Source organism: Rhinatrema bivittatum, chromosome 5 (genome assembly GCF_901001135.1).
Source record: "Rhinatrema bivittatum chromosome 5, aRhiBiv1.1, whole genome shotgun sequence".
In the NCBI taxonomy this organism is placed as follows: Eukaryota; Metazoa; Chordata; class Amphibia; order Gymnophiona; family Rhinatrematidae; genus Rhinatrema; species Rhinatrema bivittatum.
Genome location: NC_042619.1, coordinates 122,928,351 through 122,949,265, shown reverse-complemented (window position 1 = coordinate 122,949,265; position 20,915 = coordinate 122,928,351). Strand labels below are relative to the sequence as shown.

General features: G+C 40.2%; 1 protein-coding gene across 2 annotated transcripts in view; it reads left to right on the top strand.

Moving 5' to 3' along the window:
• Positions 1-20,915, top strand: part of RB1 (RB transcriptional corepressor 1) — a 483,267-nt gene that overhangs the window by 171,304 nt on the left and 291,048 nt on the right. For both annotated transcript variants that reach the window (XM_029602868.1, XM_029602867.1), the window contains one exon: positions 18,359-18,475. In XM_029602868.1, the coding sequence (XP_029458728.1) occupies positions 18,359-18,475 (117 nt within the window). The remainder of the gene's footprint in view (positions 1-18,358; positions 18,476-20,915) is intronic.

Below are 20,915 nucleotides of genomic sequence, written 5' to 3'. Positions count from 1 at the left end.
AAGTCCACGCCATCGATGTCTGCATCGGCAGTATCTGCGCCGATAGACCTTGGAGCTGCACTGATGGACTCTGCGCCATCGACAAGGGCAGGGCCTTCGGATCCGTCGATGCTGCTGACGAATAGGGGTGCTGGAGATTGGCCCCTGTATGTTTCTTCCAGGTCAAGGACATCTGGTTCATTGTCATCGACCTTGTCACTGAGGAAAGACTGCACCGAACACCGAGGGAAGCTGAGGAAGCTTCGGCACCAGTCATCTTCTCTGCGGACCTTATGCAGGGACCTCCCAGCCTGTTTTCAGCAGTACTGCAGTCGTGGCTGCTGTGGGAAGAGGGAATATTCAGTCAGCAGTCATTGCTTTGCAATGTGCTGCTGTGGTGTTTTCCCTAGAGTTCATGTTTCCTCATCCTGCTTTTTGTTGGAAACAGGAATCTCCTTTAGCAGTGGCATCCTTCTTAGTTGTGACTGTGGTCCTGTGCCTTCCTCCTCTCTTGCACTGTCCCAGAATCTCGGGACTGGCAAAAAGATCAAGGTGGGAGGTTGAATTAAACTAAGATGACCTTTCTTGGATTTCTGAATCAGCTTTTTGGTTTTTTGGGCTCCAAGAGTCTAGAGGACAGTGATCCATAAGAAGGGACTTAGGGAGAGATTTCAGCAGCTGAGGGTGATAATCTCTGCTGGTGGTACACCTCTTCAAAAGAGAGAAGTTGCTGTTCGTGATCATATAGGTGCTGGCGGTTTTAAATATAGCTGAGAAGCAGCCAGAAGATGCCAAGGAGGTATGAGATCTCATCCTGGAAGAGCATAGGAAACCTGCAAAGTCTTTTCCTATGCATTGGACTATTATGGCTTTTGGTATCAGAGGAGTGAGATACTCTGGAGGCCAGGGTAAAGGTGGGCAGGGCAATGGATAAGTTTTACCCTTTGTCTACCAAGGGAAAAAAGCTTAAGGTCCCTAAGGTGGACCTTGGTTTTTGCAGTGTCGTAGGAGACCATGATTTTGGTGGAGGATGGCACAGCACTGAAGGATTTGCAAGACTGGAAGATTGAGCACTGCTTAAGCAGGCCTTTGAGATATTCACTCTGGCACTATTGGTATCCATATGTAGCATTATATATCGAGGTCCTGTTTGCGCTGGGTTCAGCAGCTCCTGTTGGGTTATTGGAAGGGAGCAGTGTGGATCCCAACAAGGCTGTGTGTTTGGAGATAACACTGGCCTGTACTTTATACCTTTTTAAAACTTCAGTGAGGAGGATGGTTTCAGCGATCTCAGCCAGGAGGTAATGTCATGTCTTTGGAACTGAGCAGTAGACACTGCTTCTAAGGCATGCCAAAAATGTAAAAACAAAATAAGTAAATAAAAAATGTGCCAGCCGGTCACGATAGTAAAACGGATGCCCAATTTTACCGACTTTTGTTTTCCTAAACGATTGCTGTAGTGGGTTTGAAAACAGATGTTTCTAAAATTAAGTGTCTATTTCCTGAATCCGCTGCTAGTGGATGACAGAGCCACCTCTCCTGGGCCAAGGAGGCGCTTGGGGCGCGTAATCATCCCTAGTGCCTCCTTTTAGTATGACCCCTCATTTAAATATAGGATCGCGCGCCCAGGAGAGGTGGCTGGACGCACGTCGGAAGAGCAGGCGCTCAACATGGCGCGCCCGTTCTCCCGCGATCTTTATTGAATCGGCCTGTTAGATTGTAAGCCCTCTGGGGATAGGAAAATGCCTACAGTACCTGAGTGTAATCCTCTTTGAAGTGCCAAAAAGTGGATTATACACATCCTTTAAACTCAGAAGCTGACCTCTATATTTCCATTTGGCCATTCCACCAAAGATTCCTCAGGTTTGCAAGTCTGGGAAGATACTTCCAGTTTTAACCACTTCCATGTGGCCATTTCAGATTTTTTTTCCAGGATAATGGTGGTAGTGGCTACGGTGCTTCACAAAGTATTGAATTCTGGTCCACCCCTGCCCCAATTACTGGTTGATTAGGATGAAGTTGGAGAGCAGAACAACTGCAGTCCAAGTGATATGACTTCTCTTTTGAGCCTAGATGGGTGATAAATTTTGCTAAAAGCAATCTGGTTCCATCCCAGTCCCTGGAGTACCTGGGGGCCTTTTCAGCACATGGAAAGGGAAAGTTTATATATGACATTGGAGGGAATTTTCAAGCTCTGGACTCAGGTTCAGAATCTGCTGGCAATCTGGTTTCCCAAGCTCTGAGACTACTTGCAAGTTTTGGATTCCATGGCAGCAATATTTGGACCTGGTTTCTTAAGCAAGAGCACATATGATACCACTGCAGAAATCTCTCCTTTTGCATTAGAAGGCTTAGTCTTGGGATTACAAGGTGAAATGTCCACTCCAGGGCAAACTTTATATGGTCTATACACATCGAGAGAAATACTGTCCCCTAATCTCAATAATCACCATAACATTATAGGGGTTATACACACTGTATTCTTATGTTCTTCATTAGCCTCTGTTCACGCCCTAATTCTCATGTTATATCTAATCTCACAATAACATGGTATTACTCACAATTTCCATATTACAATATTTTTTATTCAATACAAAATCTGTCACATTTTGTTATTGGAACATACATATATGTAAACATCTGACTTTAAACATACTTCAATTTGTGGATGTGCCTGGACACACTATATATTTAAAACATACCTATATCTCCCACATGCATCCTTCCCCCATTCATACCCCCTCAAATTCTATCCCACCCCCCCACACTAAAACCTTTATACCTTAACACTCTGTATCTTTGATCTGTTATTTTTCCTTTTATTATCCTCTTTTTACTGCATGAATTATACTCCTGTATTTGTCATCAACTTATCTTATATTTGTACCCCTCGCTTCAAGTTGGTCTGATGATCCCGTGGCTTGTGTATATACTATTTCTATATCTTGATCCCTTCACTGTTGTATACACCACTCCCACGCCGTTCCCGTAGCTTGTGTATATAATATTCTTATATGTTGATTTCAAGGATCTCTGTTTTGAAGTTAGCTTCCTCATGGGACAATTTATTATCTGTTGCAACCTTTTTTCAACCAATGTGACTTCTCATCCGACCCACCACTTAAATATAAGATAAATATATATAACTACCCCATCCTTATTTCATTTCCTCATAGTGAGGTTTACAGATGCACTACGTAACCTAAAAACAGCACTAAGAAAAAAGGAGCGTCAGTGGAGAAAATATAAAAATTTTCAGACAAAAAACAGTTATTTTGCAATGTTAAGAATGTATAGACATGAGGTTAATGCAGAAAAAAAGAAATTTTATGCTAACAAAATCAATTTAGCTAACAAAAATCCCCATGTACTATTCAATATTGTTAAATCATTAGTATCTCCCCTGAGTCATGAGCTATCTGAAGTTGACAATAGCACTTGTGATAAAATAGCCTTATTTTTTCAATCGAAAATTGAAAACATCACAACTGAATTTCAGAATTTGCCTTATCCAGTTTATTCAGACCAAACTCCAGCTTATAACTGGAGTTTCTTTGATAAAACTTCCACAGAGATAGTTCAAAGAATAATTAGTAAACAGAAGCCGTCAAATTCCCCTCTAAATCCTTGTTCTGGTACCATCTTTAAAGATCTGGGTGCTTACTGCCCTGATCTGATTTGCTCAATCATAAATCAATCTTTAGAAATGGGAATTTTTCCTCATCAACTGAAACAAGCTTTTATTACACCTATCCAAAAGAAAAAATCATCCTCAGCTTTAGATCTCTCAAACCTTAGACCAATTGCTACTTTGACTTCTTTATCAAAAACTATAGAATCCTCGGTCCTGTATCAGCTGAGAGAATACTTATCAGATCATGACATATTACACCCAAATCAACATGGGTTTATAAAGGGTTATTCAACAGAAACCCTCTTACTCTCTTCATTTGATACATATGTAAGAGGATTTGATTCTAATACAGACTATCTATTAATTTTATTAGATATCTCTGCAGCGTTTGATACGCTTGACCATAAAATCCTTTTATCCAGGCTCCAAATGATAGGTTTACAAAGTACAATATTAAATTGGTTTGATAACTATTTCTCGAACCGTTGCTGGCAAGTAAATTTAAAGGTAAATCCTCACAAATTTATTCTCAAACCACCGGGGTCCCACAGAGGTCCTCTTTGTCACCTGTGTTGTTTAACATCTATCTTCTCCCACTGTGCCAGATATTATCAGCATTGGACGTCCAGTTTAAAATTTATGCGGACGACATACAACTTTTTGTCCCTTATAAATCATCCTGGACTGAGACTATCTCAATATGTAATTTGTATGTAAAGACAATTGAGCAATGGTTAAGCCATAGCCGGCTCAAGCTCAACTCTTTAAAAAAAAAAAAAACCAAAACAAAAAAAACCCAGAGCTTCTTCTTTTAAGTGTGATCGAGAACCCTACAAATTGTCCACCTTCTTCGGTCATACTAGGTACAGAGGTTATTGAAGTAAAAAGAGTAGCTCATAACCTAGGAATACAACTAGATACCAATTTATCCCTAACACATCATATTTCTCATCTAGTTAAGAATTCATTCTTCAAACTGTAGACATTAAAAAGATTAAAACCACTACTATTCAAATCAGATTTTCAAACGGTTCTTCAATCTCTTATTTTCTCAGGATTGGACTATTGTAATAGTCTTTTTTTGGGTTTACCAGACTCTACTTTAAGACCTTTGCAGCAGATTCAGAATTCTGCTGCTCGATTACTGACAGGATCGCCCATGAGACGACATATTTCCCCCATTCTGTTTAGTTTGCACTGGCTTCCTATTAAATTCCTGGTGAAATTCAAAATATTGTTGCTAATCCATTCATTAATACATGATCCAGACTCAACTTGGCTTTGTACCTCATTACGGTTATATAAACCAACCAGAAATCTCAGATCTACCACCAAGTATCTACTTGATGTTCCTACAGTTAGGCTGGCCAGATTGAATATAACTAGAGAGAGCGTTTTCGGTGGCAGGACCCTTACTTTGGAACTCGCTTCCAAATACATTAAGATTAATTACTAATCATAATGAATTCAAGAAGGTATTAAAAACCTATCTATTTAAGATGGCCTTTGCAGGACTTGATGAAACAAACCCATACCCTTAAAAGATCTTTATACTATTAGTGGATATTTAACACACATAATAGTTCCACTATCTTGCTCTTGCTGCAGCTAACCATGTGAAACCTTGGGTTTTTTGTTTTTCTCTAATTTTTCCGACTTTTACTTGTTTTTAAAATTAGTATAGTTATGTTAAAGAATTAGGGATTATAAATATATATTGTATTTTTTTCCCATCTATTACTTTATTTTGTTTACTTATTTTTTATTGGTTTTGTTTTATTTGCGTAGTTGTTTTGTTTAGTTTCTCTTCTTTTTATCCTTTTTTATATTTGAAGTTGTGAACCGTCTTGGTCAGACTTTGTCTGTGAAAGTCGGTATAGAAAATGTTTTAAATAAATAAAATAAATAAAATATATTACTTACAACATTGTTCAAAATCTCTTGTCACGTCCACCATAAATGTCATAAATTGTACCTATAGACAAAATTTATACTAATTATTCAAGCCTCTTACCCAGGTTCTACTAGAGAAAAAGAGATATTCTAAGAGCCTTTCTTCTCATGAAAATCCATATCATTCTTTATGAATTCTTCAATGTTTAAGATTACATGCTTTCCAGCACAACCTCTTCATTAATTTAATCTTGATTTTCATGCGTTCCTAAAAACAAAACCGCATGATACAAATAAGAAATACTTCCAATTCAACTGACCACTTATTTGAGTCACACACCATCCTCATATTCCATTTCAACCTACCACCATTCAAAATGCCAAACTTACTTCACCAATTATTCAGTCGTATCGCCGCCGCTGTAGGGCCTCTTAACCTGCTGATGATCGCACCACTGACGCCAAGGCAAGGGCCTTAAAATGGCGACTCCAACCACTCCCTAAACACTACACCCTCTCATGTCACTTACGTGAGGATTACCGCAACTCCCGCGAGAAGATATTTGTTACATGCTGTTTATCAATACTCACACCCACCCGATGCTATTTCACACAGTGCCGCTCAACCATTTTATATAATGCCGCATTCACTGATGCGTCATATCCAAACCGCATCATTAACACACCATTCACATATATCCCACATTTTAACCACCTGCCATCGCTACATTCAAAAATGCATCCATACCTCATGTACACAACTACCACACAGCTACCACACAGCTCACACAGACCATAAACAATTAGTAACTCAACCCGAGATCCCCATATGCTGAATAAATCCCATAATCATACCACTCATGTACAACAACAATATACTACTCGCGCGCTCCCAAGTATCCTGTATCTATCAATCCTGCGTACATCATATTAACCAACCGTACATTCGCCTAACTATATTAACATACATACTCTCACAATCAACAATACACCACCTTCTGCATCATGCATAATAAACATGCATACCCCATTCTCACACAAAAAAATCAATCCTTCTGCTAACAACCAACCAAACAACCCAGCATCATTCATAAACTTACATCATGATCATATATACTACCCATTCAACTCCACCATTCACCCTCCTACATATTATTCACAACCTCCACACACCATTACCCCAAACTTCAAACATTTACATTAAGGGTGAGGGACTGTCAAAATATCATCTCTAATCAATCACAGCAGTTTTCTATTGACCTCAATCTTTATTTTCACAATAGAACAATTCACTTTATTTTAGATGTCACCAAATTTACCCATCTCACACCCAACTGTCCATAGTTCTTTCCTGGTACCCCCTTAACATCTGCTGTAATTGCCTCATTTATTTATAAATGAGGCAATTACAGCAGATCTCCGCTATCGGCAATTACAGCAGATCTCCGCTATCGTCTGTAGAATCACCATCTCCGCTATCGTTTATATCGTTTTTTCCCCCCCCTTCCTAAGGCTTTCCCCCCCTTCCCCCCCTTCCTAAGGCTTTCCCTTTTTTCCCCCTCCTTAGGCCTTTTTTTCCCCCCTCCTTAGGCTTTTCCCCCCCTCCCAAGGCTTTCCCTTTCGCCTCTCCTTGCCCACCCTTCCCCTTTTATCTTCCTATAATTTTACAAAATTGTTCAATTTAGTCCGATATAATCAATCCTATGCTAATTGTCACTAATGTAAATATTCCTTTTTCTGTAAATAAGTTCCTTTTATTTTCTTATGTTAACGGTTGTTTTTTATACTCTCACTCATGCTACCTATCTTTCCCTCTCTCCTTCCTGTCTCCCTTACCCCCCCCCCCCCCCTTCTGGCCTGCTCCCATCCCCCGGCCCCCTGTTTCATTGTAATTTCCTCCTTTAACTGAGTTACTTGTAAACCGGCGTGATGTGCCTCACGAACGTCGGTATATTAAAAGTTGTTAAATAAATAAAAAAATAAATATATGTTTGAATTAATGACCTGTCCTTTCTCTTCTTCCTCTGCCAAGTTCTAATCACCCTGTTATATGTAACTGCCTTTTTCTGCACCATTGTTTTAGTTTATGTTTACGATACACCCTTGTTTTATGTGAACCAGCATGATGGGACTGCGTTCTCGAATGCCGGTATATAAAAACCCGAAATAAATAAAAATAAATAAATAAAAGGCTTCCCACTCCATTCCACTATTCAAACCATGGGGTTGCACCGTCTTCCACCAAAAGATACATTTTTGTTCTAATTGCCATAATATACATGTGATGTCTCCTTGTACTGTAGATTTTAATTGGGTGATCACAAATTTTAACTGATCAATTTTATGTTGTTTCTTGTATCAGTGCTCTACCAATGGTGCACCTTCTTTTTTAATTCGTAGGTTACTCTTATGTTCAATAATCCTCACTCTTATCCGGCGTTTGGTGTGACCAATATATAATAACTGGCAAGGGCACAAAATACCATATATCACTCACTCTGATATACAGGAAAAATTACCCCTGATTACGTAGGGAGCCCAATCAACAGCATATTCAAATTGTCCAATCTCTAATCTGTTCTCACATACTGAGCATCCTTGATAAGATCTACATGTATCATCCCTCATAACCCGGGCCTTCTCAGTCTTATTAACCATCAAAGACCTCAAATTATTGCTTTTGGTATAAGCAAATACCGGTAATTCCTTGCACCCCAAAATTATATTCAACAAACCCCAATGTTTCACAATAATTTTTCTTATATCTGTGCATCTAGTTGAATATGGCAAACAGCATACTATCCTCTTTAACCAATTTTTCTGATTCTTAACCATTAGATTCTCTGTTCGTGTATAAGCCTCTCTTATACGCCTGTCTAACACATTTCTTAGGGTATCCTTGATTCATGAACTTCTGACACAACACAGCGGCTTTATCTTTATATTCTTCAACAGAGGAGCATATCCTGTGGTATCTAAGGAATTGACTAATGGGAATGCTTTCCCTTAATCGGCGAGGATGAAAACTTCCAAAATGAAGGATAGAATTCCTATCCGTAAGTTTTACAAAAACAGAAGTTTCTATTTTGTTGTGAATACACCGTATCATGATATCCAAGGATGAAATCTTTTCCTCATCACTCTGTAAAGTAAAGGTGAGATTTACATCCACAGAATTAATCCACCCCTCAAATTCCTGTAATAGTTGTTCATCACCGACCCAAATCCAAAAAGATCATCGATAAATCTTCTCCAATATTTAACATATGAAAAAAATGGGCTATGATAGATATACTTTTCCTCGAATCGAGCCATATATAAGCATGCTATAGATGGTGAAAAAATACTCTCCCAATATTATCTCGGTGAATTTCAATATGTACCGCCTCTTTACTGATGACATAACACCCACTTGATCTTCCAATGTCTTAGCCACTATATCTAAAGCCTCTCTCTGTGGTATGTTTGTATATAATGCTGTCACAAATTTCTGATGTTCCCTCATGTCACCTATTAACCGTAACTGGTGTAGGAAGTCTGTAGAATCACGAATATACGATCTAATCTTGATGACTTCATCCTGCAAAAAGCTATCCACATATTTTGCCAGTGGTTCAAAAATAGATTTTATCTCTGAAACAATAGGTCTCCTGGTGGATTTTCTAATGACTTATGGATCTTGGGAACAAAATATATCCGCGGGGGGACTGGATTATCTGGTGTCATATATAACCATTCCTTCTTAGTGATAGCCTTGTGCCTAAGTGCTCTTCCAATACAGTTTTAACTATCTCTGTCAGTTCCCTAGTTGGGTCTTCAGAGATCCTTAGTTAGTATTGAGTATCATTAAGCTGTTTAAAGGCCTCCTCCTCATATTGCGACCTAACCTGCACTACCACAGCACCTCCTTTATCAGCACCCCCTAGGACAATCGCATCATCTTGCTTAAGGATGAGTATTGCCTCAACCTGATTTTTTTTTTTTTATATGTAAATAATTTTTATTGGCAATCATGGCAGATATAACACAAACAGGAAATTTAACAATCATTACTGAACGAGAAATATACAGCAAATAAGCCCAGGCGGGCCAAAGTGCTTCAACATATGATTGACCAATTTAGAAACAGTCCCCAATCCCACCACCCACCCCCCCATACAACTGGGTATGCATTAAAAGAGGTAATGATATTGTGAAGAGAGGTATGGAACACCCGGACATGGTAGAGAGTAAATATGCAATAAAAGATTGCAACTAAAGAGAGATACAGGGAATCAGTAAAAGCTACAAAACATGAGAAGGCTTAGCAACAACCATATGCATTCAATTGTTGAGAAGAGCTTGCTCCTCTAGCCATGCGGTATAAGGCCCCCAAATTTTACCAAACGCACCAACGCGATCCTGATGCACCGCTGTAAGTCTCCCCAATTGATAATAGGTATGAAGCCTATTTTGAATCTTAGCTAAGCTCGGAGTGGCATTGTCTTTCCAGTGTAATGCTATTTCTGATCTAGCTGCAATAAAAACCTGCAACATAAACTTGTGTGTATCCTTGTTGTATCCAGATATGGAAGACCCAATAACACATTCCAAGGTTTAGCTTCCACCTGTGCTAATAAAACCCATGATAGCCAAGACATCACCTCCTGCCAGACTATCTCCACCTTCGGACATTCCCACCAAATGTGGTAATAAGTGCCAGCTTGTCCACATCCCCTCCAACAGGATTCGGATAACGCAGGCCGGAACCTATGTAGCTGCACTGGAGTATAGTGCCAGCGATAAATCAACTTGTAACAGTTTTCTTGTAACCCTGCTGAAATAGAACATTTATGTGCTAAGGAATATATACTGTCCCATTCCTGCTTGTCAAGTCGACAATGAAAGTCAGTTTCCCACTGTGTACGGTGTCGTGGAGGCTCTGGTAGTGTCCCATTTAGCAGAGCGTATATTTTAGAAATAACACCCTTGAGAGTGGAAGCATTCTTACAATATGTCTCAAAAAGGGTCCCGGTCAATTTTAAATTACCACCACGGAGACCCCGATGGATAAAATGGTACAATTTGGCATAGTGCAAGAAGTCAATTCTGGCCAATGTGTATGTGTTACAAAGTTGGTCAAGGGACATTAAAGATCCCTGCTGCTGAATATTAGTTAGTCTGGTTATACCTACTTGTACCCAGTTAGTCTTAGACATGGATCTATCTGACAGAGGATATACAGTATTAGTGAAAAGATGGGTCATAGTGGTATAGAGTTCCGTCCCCACCAGCTGAGACCTCCACTGTTGCCAAACCCTGATTGTGGTCCGTAAAGCAAAGGGTAAGGTGGAAGCCAATCTCCAGGATGATTGAGGCTGCCAGGGAAGGGCTGATAAAGGGAAAGGCCCTATTAGATTTTGCTCCAAGTGGACCCACTGTGGGACATCATACGTTCGGTGGAAAGCCACCAGAGCCCGTAATTGTGCAGCAGAATAGTACCACGTCAAATTAGGCAACTGTAAGCCACCCTGAGACTTCGGCAAGTATAAGGTGGTCCGCGCCACCCTTGGAGGGCGCTTACGCCATATAAAACTACATACAATTTGTTGCCATTTCCTGAGTATGAAAGAAGGTAAGCAGATAGGAATGGTAGTAAAAAAGTATAAAAAACGGGGAAGGACATTCATTTTAACTATAGCAAGGCGCCCCAGCCATGAGTGGGTTTGGTGCTGCCAGGTCGCCAAGTCTTTTTGTACAGCTTTAATAAGAGGCTCATAATTGAGTGCATATAATTGACTAACTGAAGGGCCTAAACGAACTCCCAAATACTTCAAAGAAGAAGTAGTCCACTTAAATGGAAATTGCCTACGAAGTAGCTGTTCCACGTCTGAGGTCACAGTGAGATTAAGAATCTCTGACTTATCATAATTCACTTTCATACCTGAGACAGCTGTAAACCTTTTCAGTTCCGCCATGACCCCCTGAAGGGAAGTTTCTGGCTCTGTAAGTGTAAACATCATGTCGTCAGCAAAAAGTGATATCTTAAAATGATTAGGTCCCTTTCGTATCCCAAGGATGCTCGGGGCCCCTCTAATTGTCGTAGTAAATGGTTCTAAAAATAAAGTGAACAGAAGGGGGGACAGCGGACACCCCTGTCTAGTACCCCTTAGTATCTCAAAGGGGTCACCATAGCTCCCATTGGCTTTAACTCGGGCAAAGGGGTGCTCATATAACTTCAGCAACCAAGTCACAAAAGAGGGGCCAAATGACATATGTTGTAATGTTTTAAATAGAAACGGCCAGTGCACCAAATCAAAAGCTTTTTCAGCGTCCAATGAGAGGAGAACTGCAGGCGTCTTATCAGATTGAACTAAATCAATGATATCAACGATCCTCCTAACATTATCCGCCGCCAGTCTCCCGGGGACAAACCCCACCTGATCATTGTGGACCAAACCAGGTAACACTCCATTGAGTCGGACAGCCAATATTCTTGCCAAGATCTTAAGGTCAATATTAATTAGGGAAATAGGTCTGTAAGAACTACATCTGGTAGGATCCCTTCCCGGCTTAGGCAGTACATTGATACCCGGTGTATTGGTGTCCCTACTAAGAGACGCCCCGAGCAAGAGGGAGTTAAACGATTCTGTCAGTGGACCCACTAATGTGTTGGCAAATTTACGATAATATGTACTGGTGAAACCATTAAGGCCTGGAGCCTTCCCCGGTTTCAAGGGCTTAATAGCGTCAAGCACCTCCTGAGAATTCGATAGGCTTATCCAAGAACTCCCTTTGGGGTCCTGTAAGAGTAGGTAGTACTACAGAGCTTAAATAATTATCAATATCGTCAGTTGTGATGGTATTATCCTGGGCATATAACTGAGAGTAGAACGCCGTAAATGAACTCCTTATGTCCTCTGATGTTGTAAGAGGTGGTCCCTGTGCTGTATGAATTTTAGCTATCACTGTCCGAGCCCTAGCGGCTCGCAACCGGTGTGCCAGATAACGTCCTGCTTTGTTTCCCCCTTCAAAATATTTTTGGTGCAATAAGAGCAAATGATGGCTAATGGCACCATCATCTAAGGATCGAAGCTGGCCCTTGATTTTTAGCATTTTGTAATAGACAGATTGAGAGGAGGTGGAGCTGTGTTTTTGAGTTAAAGTGCGCAATTCAGCTAATAAGGTAAGTCTAGTGCGCTCCCGTAACCTATTACAATATGCAGCCTGAGAGATACAGATCCCCCTGATGACCGCCTTTGAGCATTCCCAAATAATCAGCGGAGTCATACCTTCTGTACGGTTCTCCTGAAAATAATGTTTCATATGCTGCTCCACTTTAAGGACAAAGGCCTGATCTTTAAGGAGATTGTCATTAAGCCTCCACGGTTTGTATCCTGTAGCTGAATCTTGGAGAAAAATCTCAAGCCAGATAGGGGCATGGTCAGACCAAGTTATAGATTCAATCTCCACTTTGTGAACCCTATTTTGAGATTGGGTGGAAACAAAAAGATAATCTATTCTGGAGTATGTGCTATGGGGGTTAGAATAAAAGGTATAGGACCTAGAGTGTGGGTATCTTCTTCTCCAGACATCTATAATACTCCATTTAGTCAAAAATTTACGCCACTGCGGCCGAAACTTAGTGGCCGGGGCTTTGCCAGTGCTATTATCCAGGACAGGGTTCAGAGTAGCATTAAAATCACCCCCAAGGATTAAATCACCCTCTAAATGGTTTTGAAGAAGATCCTCCAGCTGTCGCAAAAAAGCCACTTGGTCAGTGTGAGGAAAATATACATTTAGGAACGAAAGTATACACTTACCCACCCTAATTTTTAAGAAAATAAACCGGCCTTGTGGGTCCAGGGTGCGAAATAACTCTTCATACACAAGAGTATCCGAGATTAGGATCCCCACTCCCGTGTATTTGTTTGCCTTAGAGCTCGCCGCCCAATAGCAATTAGAATATTGAGGGAAAACTAGCAAACGCTTGTGATGTTTTCTCACATGCGTTTCTTGTATGAAAGCTACTCCCACCCTCTGCCGTTGGAGTTCTCGAGAGAATAGCAAACGCTTTCTGGGAGTATTCAACCCCTTCACATTAAGGGAAAATATCTTAGTAGCCATCAATTGTAATTAAGATATAAGCCTCCAAAGAAAGCGAGAATTCCCCATTCCATTTAAAAATTCCAAATATAATTGAAAGTGGTCCCAAGTGTCCCAGCCCCTCCCAAGAGCTAAAGTTAGACAATATGACCCCAGTGTATTCCCCAACAGTCCTATAGTATCCCTCCATCTGCCCGTGGAATACTCTAATATCGGAGGCCTTGAACATCCGACAGTTCTCAGACAGCAGCCAGCGAACCCCCCCTCCCCCCCCCCACCGCCCAACCTCTAATGATAAACAATTGTAATCTTAAACTTATAACCCATTTTGGAAACAGAATATAGCAAATATATCAATATAAGCATCAGATTCAGAAAGTGAAGCACTGCAACCAACTATCAGTGCCTAAAATATCATGGACATGCAGTCCCCAGAGTTCTGCTGCAGTTAAAAACATACAGAGTGTAGAGAACTCCAACCAGATTAATATCAAGCATCAGCCTGTATCATGTCAGCCCTGATCTGACTGTGGCGACCTGCGTGCATCAGACTGTCTCCGGAGTCTTTTCCCGCCTTTATCCGCTCTTTGCCATCGTGGTGCATGGTCCAGCTTTCCCAGCGTAGGCGCCATCTTGGGAACTTGAAAGGAGGCAGGGATATTCGCTTTATTAAAAGCCTCTAGCGCCTCCTCAATAGATTTGATCTTATAAGTCACTCCTTGTACTTGAAACATCAGTCCAAAGGGATATGTCCAGCGATACTTAATATTCTTAGCTCTCAAAGCAAGCGTAGCTTCCCGCAGATCATATCTTTTTATTTAGGGTAACCGGTGAAAGGTCCTGATAAATGAAGATATGATGATTGTTCCACGTTATTTCCTTCTGGGAGCGTGAAATAGCAAGGATCTGTTCCTTCAGCGTATAATTGTGGAAACAGATTACAATATTTCTTGGCCTTTGATCTCAGCGGGGGCTTAGCGCTCTATGAGCACGTTCCAGACTCACTGTGGGTGCGGCAGGCTGTGGATCCTCCATGGGCTCACGACCCAGTGAGAGCAGATGTTGGAAAATTTGTAAGGCCACCGCCAATGCATCGGAGTATTCTGGACTATCCGGCACCCCTCGAAGGCGAAGATTATTCCGTCTACTCCGGTTCTCCAGGTCTTCCATTTTCTCCTGGAGGGCTATAATTTCGGTATGCTGTTGTAAAGACTGAGTCTGCAGATGATTTAATGCATCCCCCTGCGAGTCCACCCGGTTCTCCATATCATCCACCCGGTTTCCTAATGCTGCCAGGTCCTCTTTAAGATCTGCAGTGGAGGCCATAATGTCCAGTTTATGCTGTTTTAGATCCCCCCTCATCTCCATGAACCACTGACGAATCTCCTACGAGTGAGATAGGCATCTATCGGAGTGGCAGGCAAGTCGGTGTCAGAGCCGGTGAAAGCTGCCGAGTCTGCTTCAGCTCCCGCAGGGGGCCCAGCTGCGTCGGCGCCATCTTGTTCAGCTTCGGGTGGCAGCTTGCTGTAAGAAAATTGCCGGAGATCGGCGGTTTTCCGTTTGGAAGACATCTGAAAGGTAGCGATTCCACTGCAGTGTGCAGGCTAGAGAATATTAGGAAAATTCCGAATTTTTTCGCCAGCTTTTAATGGGTTTTGGGCGTGTGGGGGAGTGGAGCCCTCCGGCTACACGTCCGTTCGCATTGGCTGCTAAACCACGCCCTGCCTCAACCTGATTTTTTGATAAATTATATTCTAATCTTTCTCGGGTGCCCTCCAAAATTTGTACCTCTTGCAATACCATTGTTTCAAAGGCAATAATGAGGGGGTTCTGGTGGTCCACCGGCACCCAACCCGTGGATTTAACAAACCTGTTTTCTATCAATTGTTGATCTCCAAAAAATATTTTAACCTAATTCTCCTAAAACAATTCTTAAGTTCAACGTATGGAGAGAAAGAATCATAATTGTATGTCGGATTGAAGGATAAACCTTTATTTAACACCGCATACATATCATGAGATAGAACTTTAGAAGATAAGTTCACTACAATATTTTGTTGACATGTCATCGGCCATATTATCTCCTGAAATTGTATGGCTCTCAATTGTTCATTGATCGTTTGATAGGTGGATTGTATCCCCCTCTGGTGTTCCGCCCCCTTTCCCCTAAAAAAAGGTTCCTATCATCTCTCTCGCCCTCAAATATCTGTTTTCCTTCAAACCCTTGCTCCCTACTAAATTCCACCTTCTTACCACTATCTTTTCGAGTTTTCAAACCCTTTTCCTCTTCTGATGAGTCATCTGATGATGAAAAAATCACCCCTGCGTTTATTATTGGTTCTGCGATTTGTCTGCATCCATACAAATACATAACCAGACGTATAGTCTCTCTCATCTCTATGATATTTCTGTAACTTAAGTTTTTTCAGATCATTTTTAAAGGTGTCAAGCTGCTTCTGAGCCGCCTCCTCTATTTGTGCATCAAAGATCTCTTTAGGTAATATTTGTTGTAATATTTCTGCTTCTTTATTAATTTTTTCTTTGAGTACTGTAATCTGAGTTTTAATTTTGGAGATAATCAGAACCATCAGGTCATACGAACACTTATTAAGAATAGCGTTCCATTTCGCAATAAATTCATCATCGCTAGCAAATAATGCAGGTTCTTTATTCATGTGTAATCCTCTAGGGATTCTACCAGTGTAACAATATTCTCCCAATGTGGCTGCATGTAACTCTATGTGAATCAGCTTTTTTTTTTTTTTTTTTTTTTACTTTTAACTAGTTCATTCCAGTCCCCTTCATTAGGGTTCTCTATATTCTCCAATAATCTGCACCCAGATAAAATTTCAGAAGCAGCTTGATCTGTGAAACTATACATGTCTTCCATCCTCAGACAAGTTGTGTGACAAAATACAATATTAACACTACTAATTTGAATATCATTTACACACTCATAATAGGTAACCTTATATGGTCTATACACATCAAGAGAAATACTGTCCCCTAATCTCAATCACCATAACATTATAGGGATTGTACACCCTGTATTCTTATTTTTTTCATTAGCCTCTGTTCACTCCCTAATTCTCATGTTATATCTAATCTCACAATAACATGGTATTACTCACAATTTCCATATTACAATATTTTTATTCACCGGGCCATAAGTAGACTGACATTTAATTTCTTTATTAGATTAAAGGGAAACGTCATGCTCCACATTTGGAGGTCCAGTTGTCCAGCCAAGTGAAAGTCATTCCCTGGTTATTTATTTATTTATTTAACAGTTTTATATACCGAAGTTCTGGTAACAAAGTTACTAATCACTTCGGTTTACATTACAACAATAGATTGACAGTATTTAGAATAATGTCTTACAATGAACAGGATAAATAGAACTTGGAGAAAATAAGAATAATAACTTAAGGGTAATTATATACAAAGTTTTTAGACCCAAGCCGATTTTAAACTAGCTTTACTGCTTTTAGAAGTATCTCTGGCATGGTTGTGGAAGTAGAGCAGCGATGTCATGTTAGAAAGTCCTCTAGATTGTGATGGATAGGGCTTTGCTGGTGGTGGCACAAATGGGTTGTGCTGAGTTGTGATAGAGTCCTCTTCAAGATAAAAGGTTCACAGTCCTCTTGGGTTTGAAATGTATTAATAAACCTGGGCTACTGCTAGATTACTGTAGAACAGCACTCTTTCAGTTTCAAGTATGGCACTTTCCTTTAAATTAAACCAATATATGTTTTGTATCGTAAAGAGAGAATATCTCTGTGAAAGGGTCCAAGTCCTGTGCTTCAGAAGTCAGCAATAACTGTGTGGCAGCAATGCAGGAAGCCAATGAGTAAACCACAGTCACCACAAAAACAGTGAATAGAATTCAAGAAGTCTTTGGACAAATAGAGACAAAGGTGGTGGTGGCAGCCAGTGAGCATTCTACAAGACGCAGAACTAAAAGGAGATTGAGTAGGCCACAGGCAGGCAGCAGCGATTGCACAGACTGAAAGGACCAAGAGATCCTTATATGTTGATAGCTTGTTATGCCACAAGTTGATTTAGTTACGTGTTACACAATTTTTAAAAGCAACTTTTTAAGCCTTTTGTAGGTCTGCATAGAGGATTCTGACCCTTTAAACAATACATCCATGCAAACTCCAAAAACCTAATGCTCCAAAGAATCTTAGGAGATTGTGATTGGCTCTGCATTGCTTATTTAAGTCCTCTCTCTTATTAGTGAACTGGAGCACAGAGGTTGTTGTGGAAAGGAGAAATCGAAATACATGGTTTTAATTCTTTGATATGATCTATGAGATCTCTTAATTTGTAAGCAGTATATTGTACACTGTTCCCCAAATGCATACTGATAAGCTTCTAGTATACTATTTAGTCACATTCCACTAGTACAAGAGCACCTATGCTCGAAAGTGTGTGTCTACCTATATACGTGTTGGAACTTGGAAACTATTTCCTGGGTTTGACTGAAATTCGGCACAGGGGATCGAGACTAAAAGAAGTCAAGGAGGTATGATTTTGGTTGGGATGTGTGCAAAATTACAATTGCCTGACCGCTTTTAGTCTCGATCCCTCATGCCAGCTTTCACTTGCTCAGAGGAAGGGAAACACGCCTTTGTGTCATGCTTCTAGGAAGCACTTTCCAACGTTTCATCTGTGTAGCCAAGTAACCTACTGAAAATTTAGTTCTCTGACTGAAAATCATAATCTTCCTCTTAATTTATTTTTCTTTTATAATTTATTTTGAAGAACTGCACAGAGAATCCTACAGAAAATATTTTGCAAAGAATTGAAAATCTGGGTTACATCTTTCGAAATAGATTTGCTGAAGAGGTCGGGCAAGCATGTGCTGAGATTGGAGTTCAGGTAATTTGTAATTTTCTGGTGTATCTGTTCATTGTGTTTGAAATGACTAATATCCAGAATTACTTTCCTGAAAAGTTGCTTATGCGAGAGGTAGTAGGTAGGGGAAGTCCGACGTATTGGTATGTAACATGTGGTAGGAGGTTAGGAGCTTTTGCCTTGCAAAAGTCTTCACTCCCTTGTACGTTTTTCACATTCTGCTATCTAAAAAATAATACAAAGCAAAATGCATTAAAGGAGTTTTTCACTGATCTACATGAGGTATTGTACTCTTTCACTGTGAGACACTCTAACTCAGAGGTATCAATGCACAGGAGGTGAGCCTCAGGAGTAATCTAAGGAAGTATTTGTTTACAAAAGGGTGGTGGATGTATGGAACAGCCTCCTAGTGGAGGTGGTAGAAAGCATGGAACAAGCACAGGAGATCTCTGAGGGAGTGGTAGGCCTTATAGAGCTGAGCAGTTGTGTGGATAGGAACACTAGATAGGCAGTATGGCCTTTTTCTCCTATGTTTCTGTGAAAGAAAAATTGTAGAAATATTCCAAAAGTAACAATAAAAAAAAATCTTGATTGCATTTCTTCTATAATTGTTTCACAGATGTACATAACATACTCTACATTTTCATCATGAAAGAGCAAACTCCTATTTTAATACATTTTGATTGGTATTTTTTAGACAGAATGTGAAAAATGTACAAGGGTGTAAAGACTTTTACAAGGCACTGTTTCTAGGCCTGTGTCTTGCAAAACTTTTCGTGAATGTATTTAGTGTTAAGCGCAGAAGGTAAGTTTTGGGTGAAAGAGCAGAAAAAGATAAACTGCATAAGTCACAATTTGCAAGGAATGAAATCTTTGGGAAACGATGTACTAGTTCAGCATTGTGCAAACAAAAAGTCAGTTGCTTGCCTAATGTTGAGCTAGTACACCTTTTCCCAAAGATTTCATTTCTTGCAAATTCTGGAATGGAAAGCATTCCCCAGGAAAAAAAACCTGATGTAAACAAAACTTGTGCAAAATTTTGCATGATTGTTTAACTTAGCAAATTGCAGGTGATAAGCCCAGGGGTTTTTTTGTTTTAATCCCCAGAAGACTTTGCACCCTTTTCTCTGTGGCTTTATTTTTCCTTCCTTAGGTTATAGGAAATTAAATCCTTTGATAACTGCAAACCTGCAAGCTAGTTGACTTAACGGGGTGTTTGCACTTTTTGCTCTGCTTTTGTCTGCTACTTATATCTGGCCCTAAAATTCAAAGCTTTGCTTCTTCACCACCGGTGGTGTATGATTTAATGAGTACATGTGATTGATCAAATATGTGTTGTGAACCTGCCCATGCATAAGAATGTGGTAAGGTTAGAAAATGTCATAGTCAGAAAAAGCTGTACTCCCTAGATAGTTATTAGATACAAACTAGGGTATAAGTTTTTCAATTTCAGAAATCCATTAAAGTAGAGGGAACCCCAGAAACACAGGAAACAAGTAAAGTTCCAACAAGTTTCACCTTATGATGATGTCATGTTTGGTGCAACACGTTGTGACAATGTCAAAGATCCAGATAACATCCCTCCAACTTATATGTAGTGCGGCAAAATCTGTACACTTTCCATCTGTAAGGTGAAGCCAAATACCATAAAAATATCAATTGTAAATACATATGCTACCAAAATTTATTTTTATACTTTAATTTTCAACTTAATGTCATTTTGTGTTGTAAGCCATTTGCACACATCAAGTTATGCAAACATAAAATCCTTACTAAAAAAAAAAAGGAATTAATTCTCTAGTTCAAAGTATAGCACCCAATTGGATCAGATTTGTTTCAACTTATCTGCATGCTTCTAGTTTAAAAAACCCCAAACACTTCTCTATAGAAGGTATACTTAATATATCAGAAGTCCAGTGTTCCTTAACTGAAGGAATTGGATCTTTATATTTTAAGGTAATTCTTCTTGCAAAAGACATCCCCCCCCCCCTCCATTGAAACCAGCAAAAGAGAATGTTGACCTTTCTAACCTCAGGAACCCAGTAGGCATAAGAGAGGATCAGGCGGGATTGCTTTTTGTAAACACTACACTGAGCTGCAGTATGCTTGGACTTCTGCACTCAGCCACATCATATACATAAAGGAGCCCAATATTGTGCCACATCTTGGGGCCGATGCAGTATCATTTGCTGAGCCTAGCGCACAGGTTAACGAGCGCTTGGACGTGAGTTTGGGACATGCGTCCATAACTCCCGATGCAATAAGGGGATCAGTACATCCAAAACGCCTGAGCTAATAGTGCTCATCACATGTAAATTCAGTGTAGATGAGGCTATTAGCTATTGTCCTAGGGCAAGCAGGATGGTAGTTCTTACAAGCGGATGACATCATCAGATGGAGCCCGGCACAGAAAACTTCTGTCAAAGTTTCTAGAACTTCCCAAGATGGTTTCAGAGTTCCATCT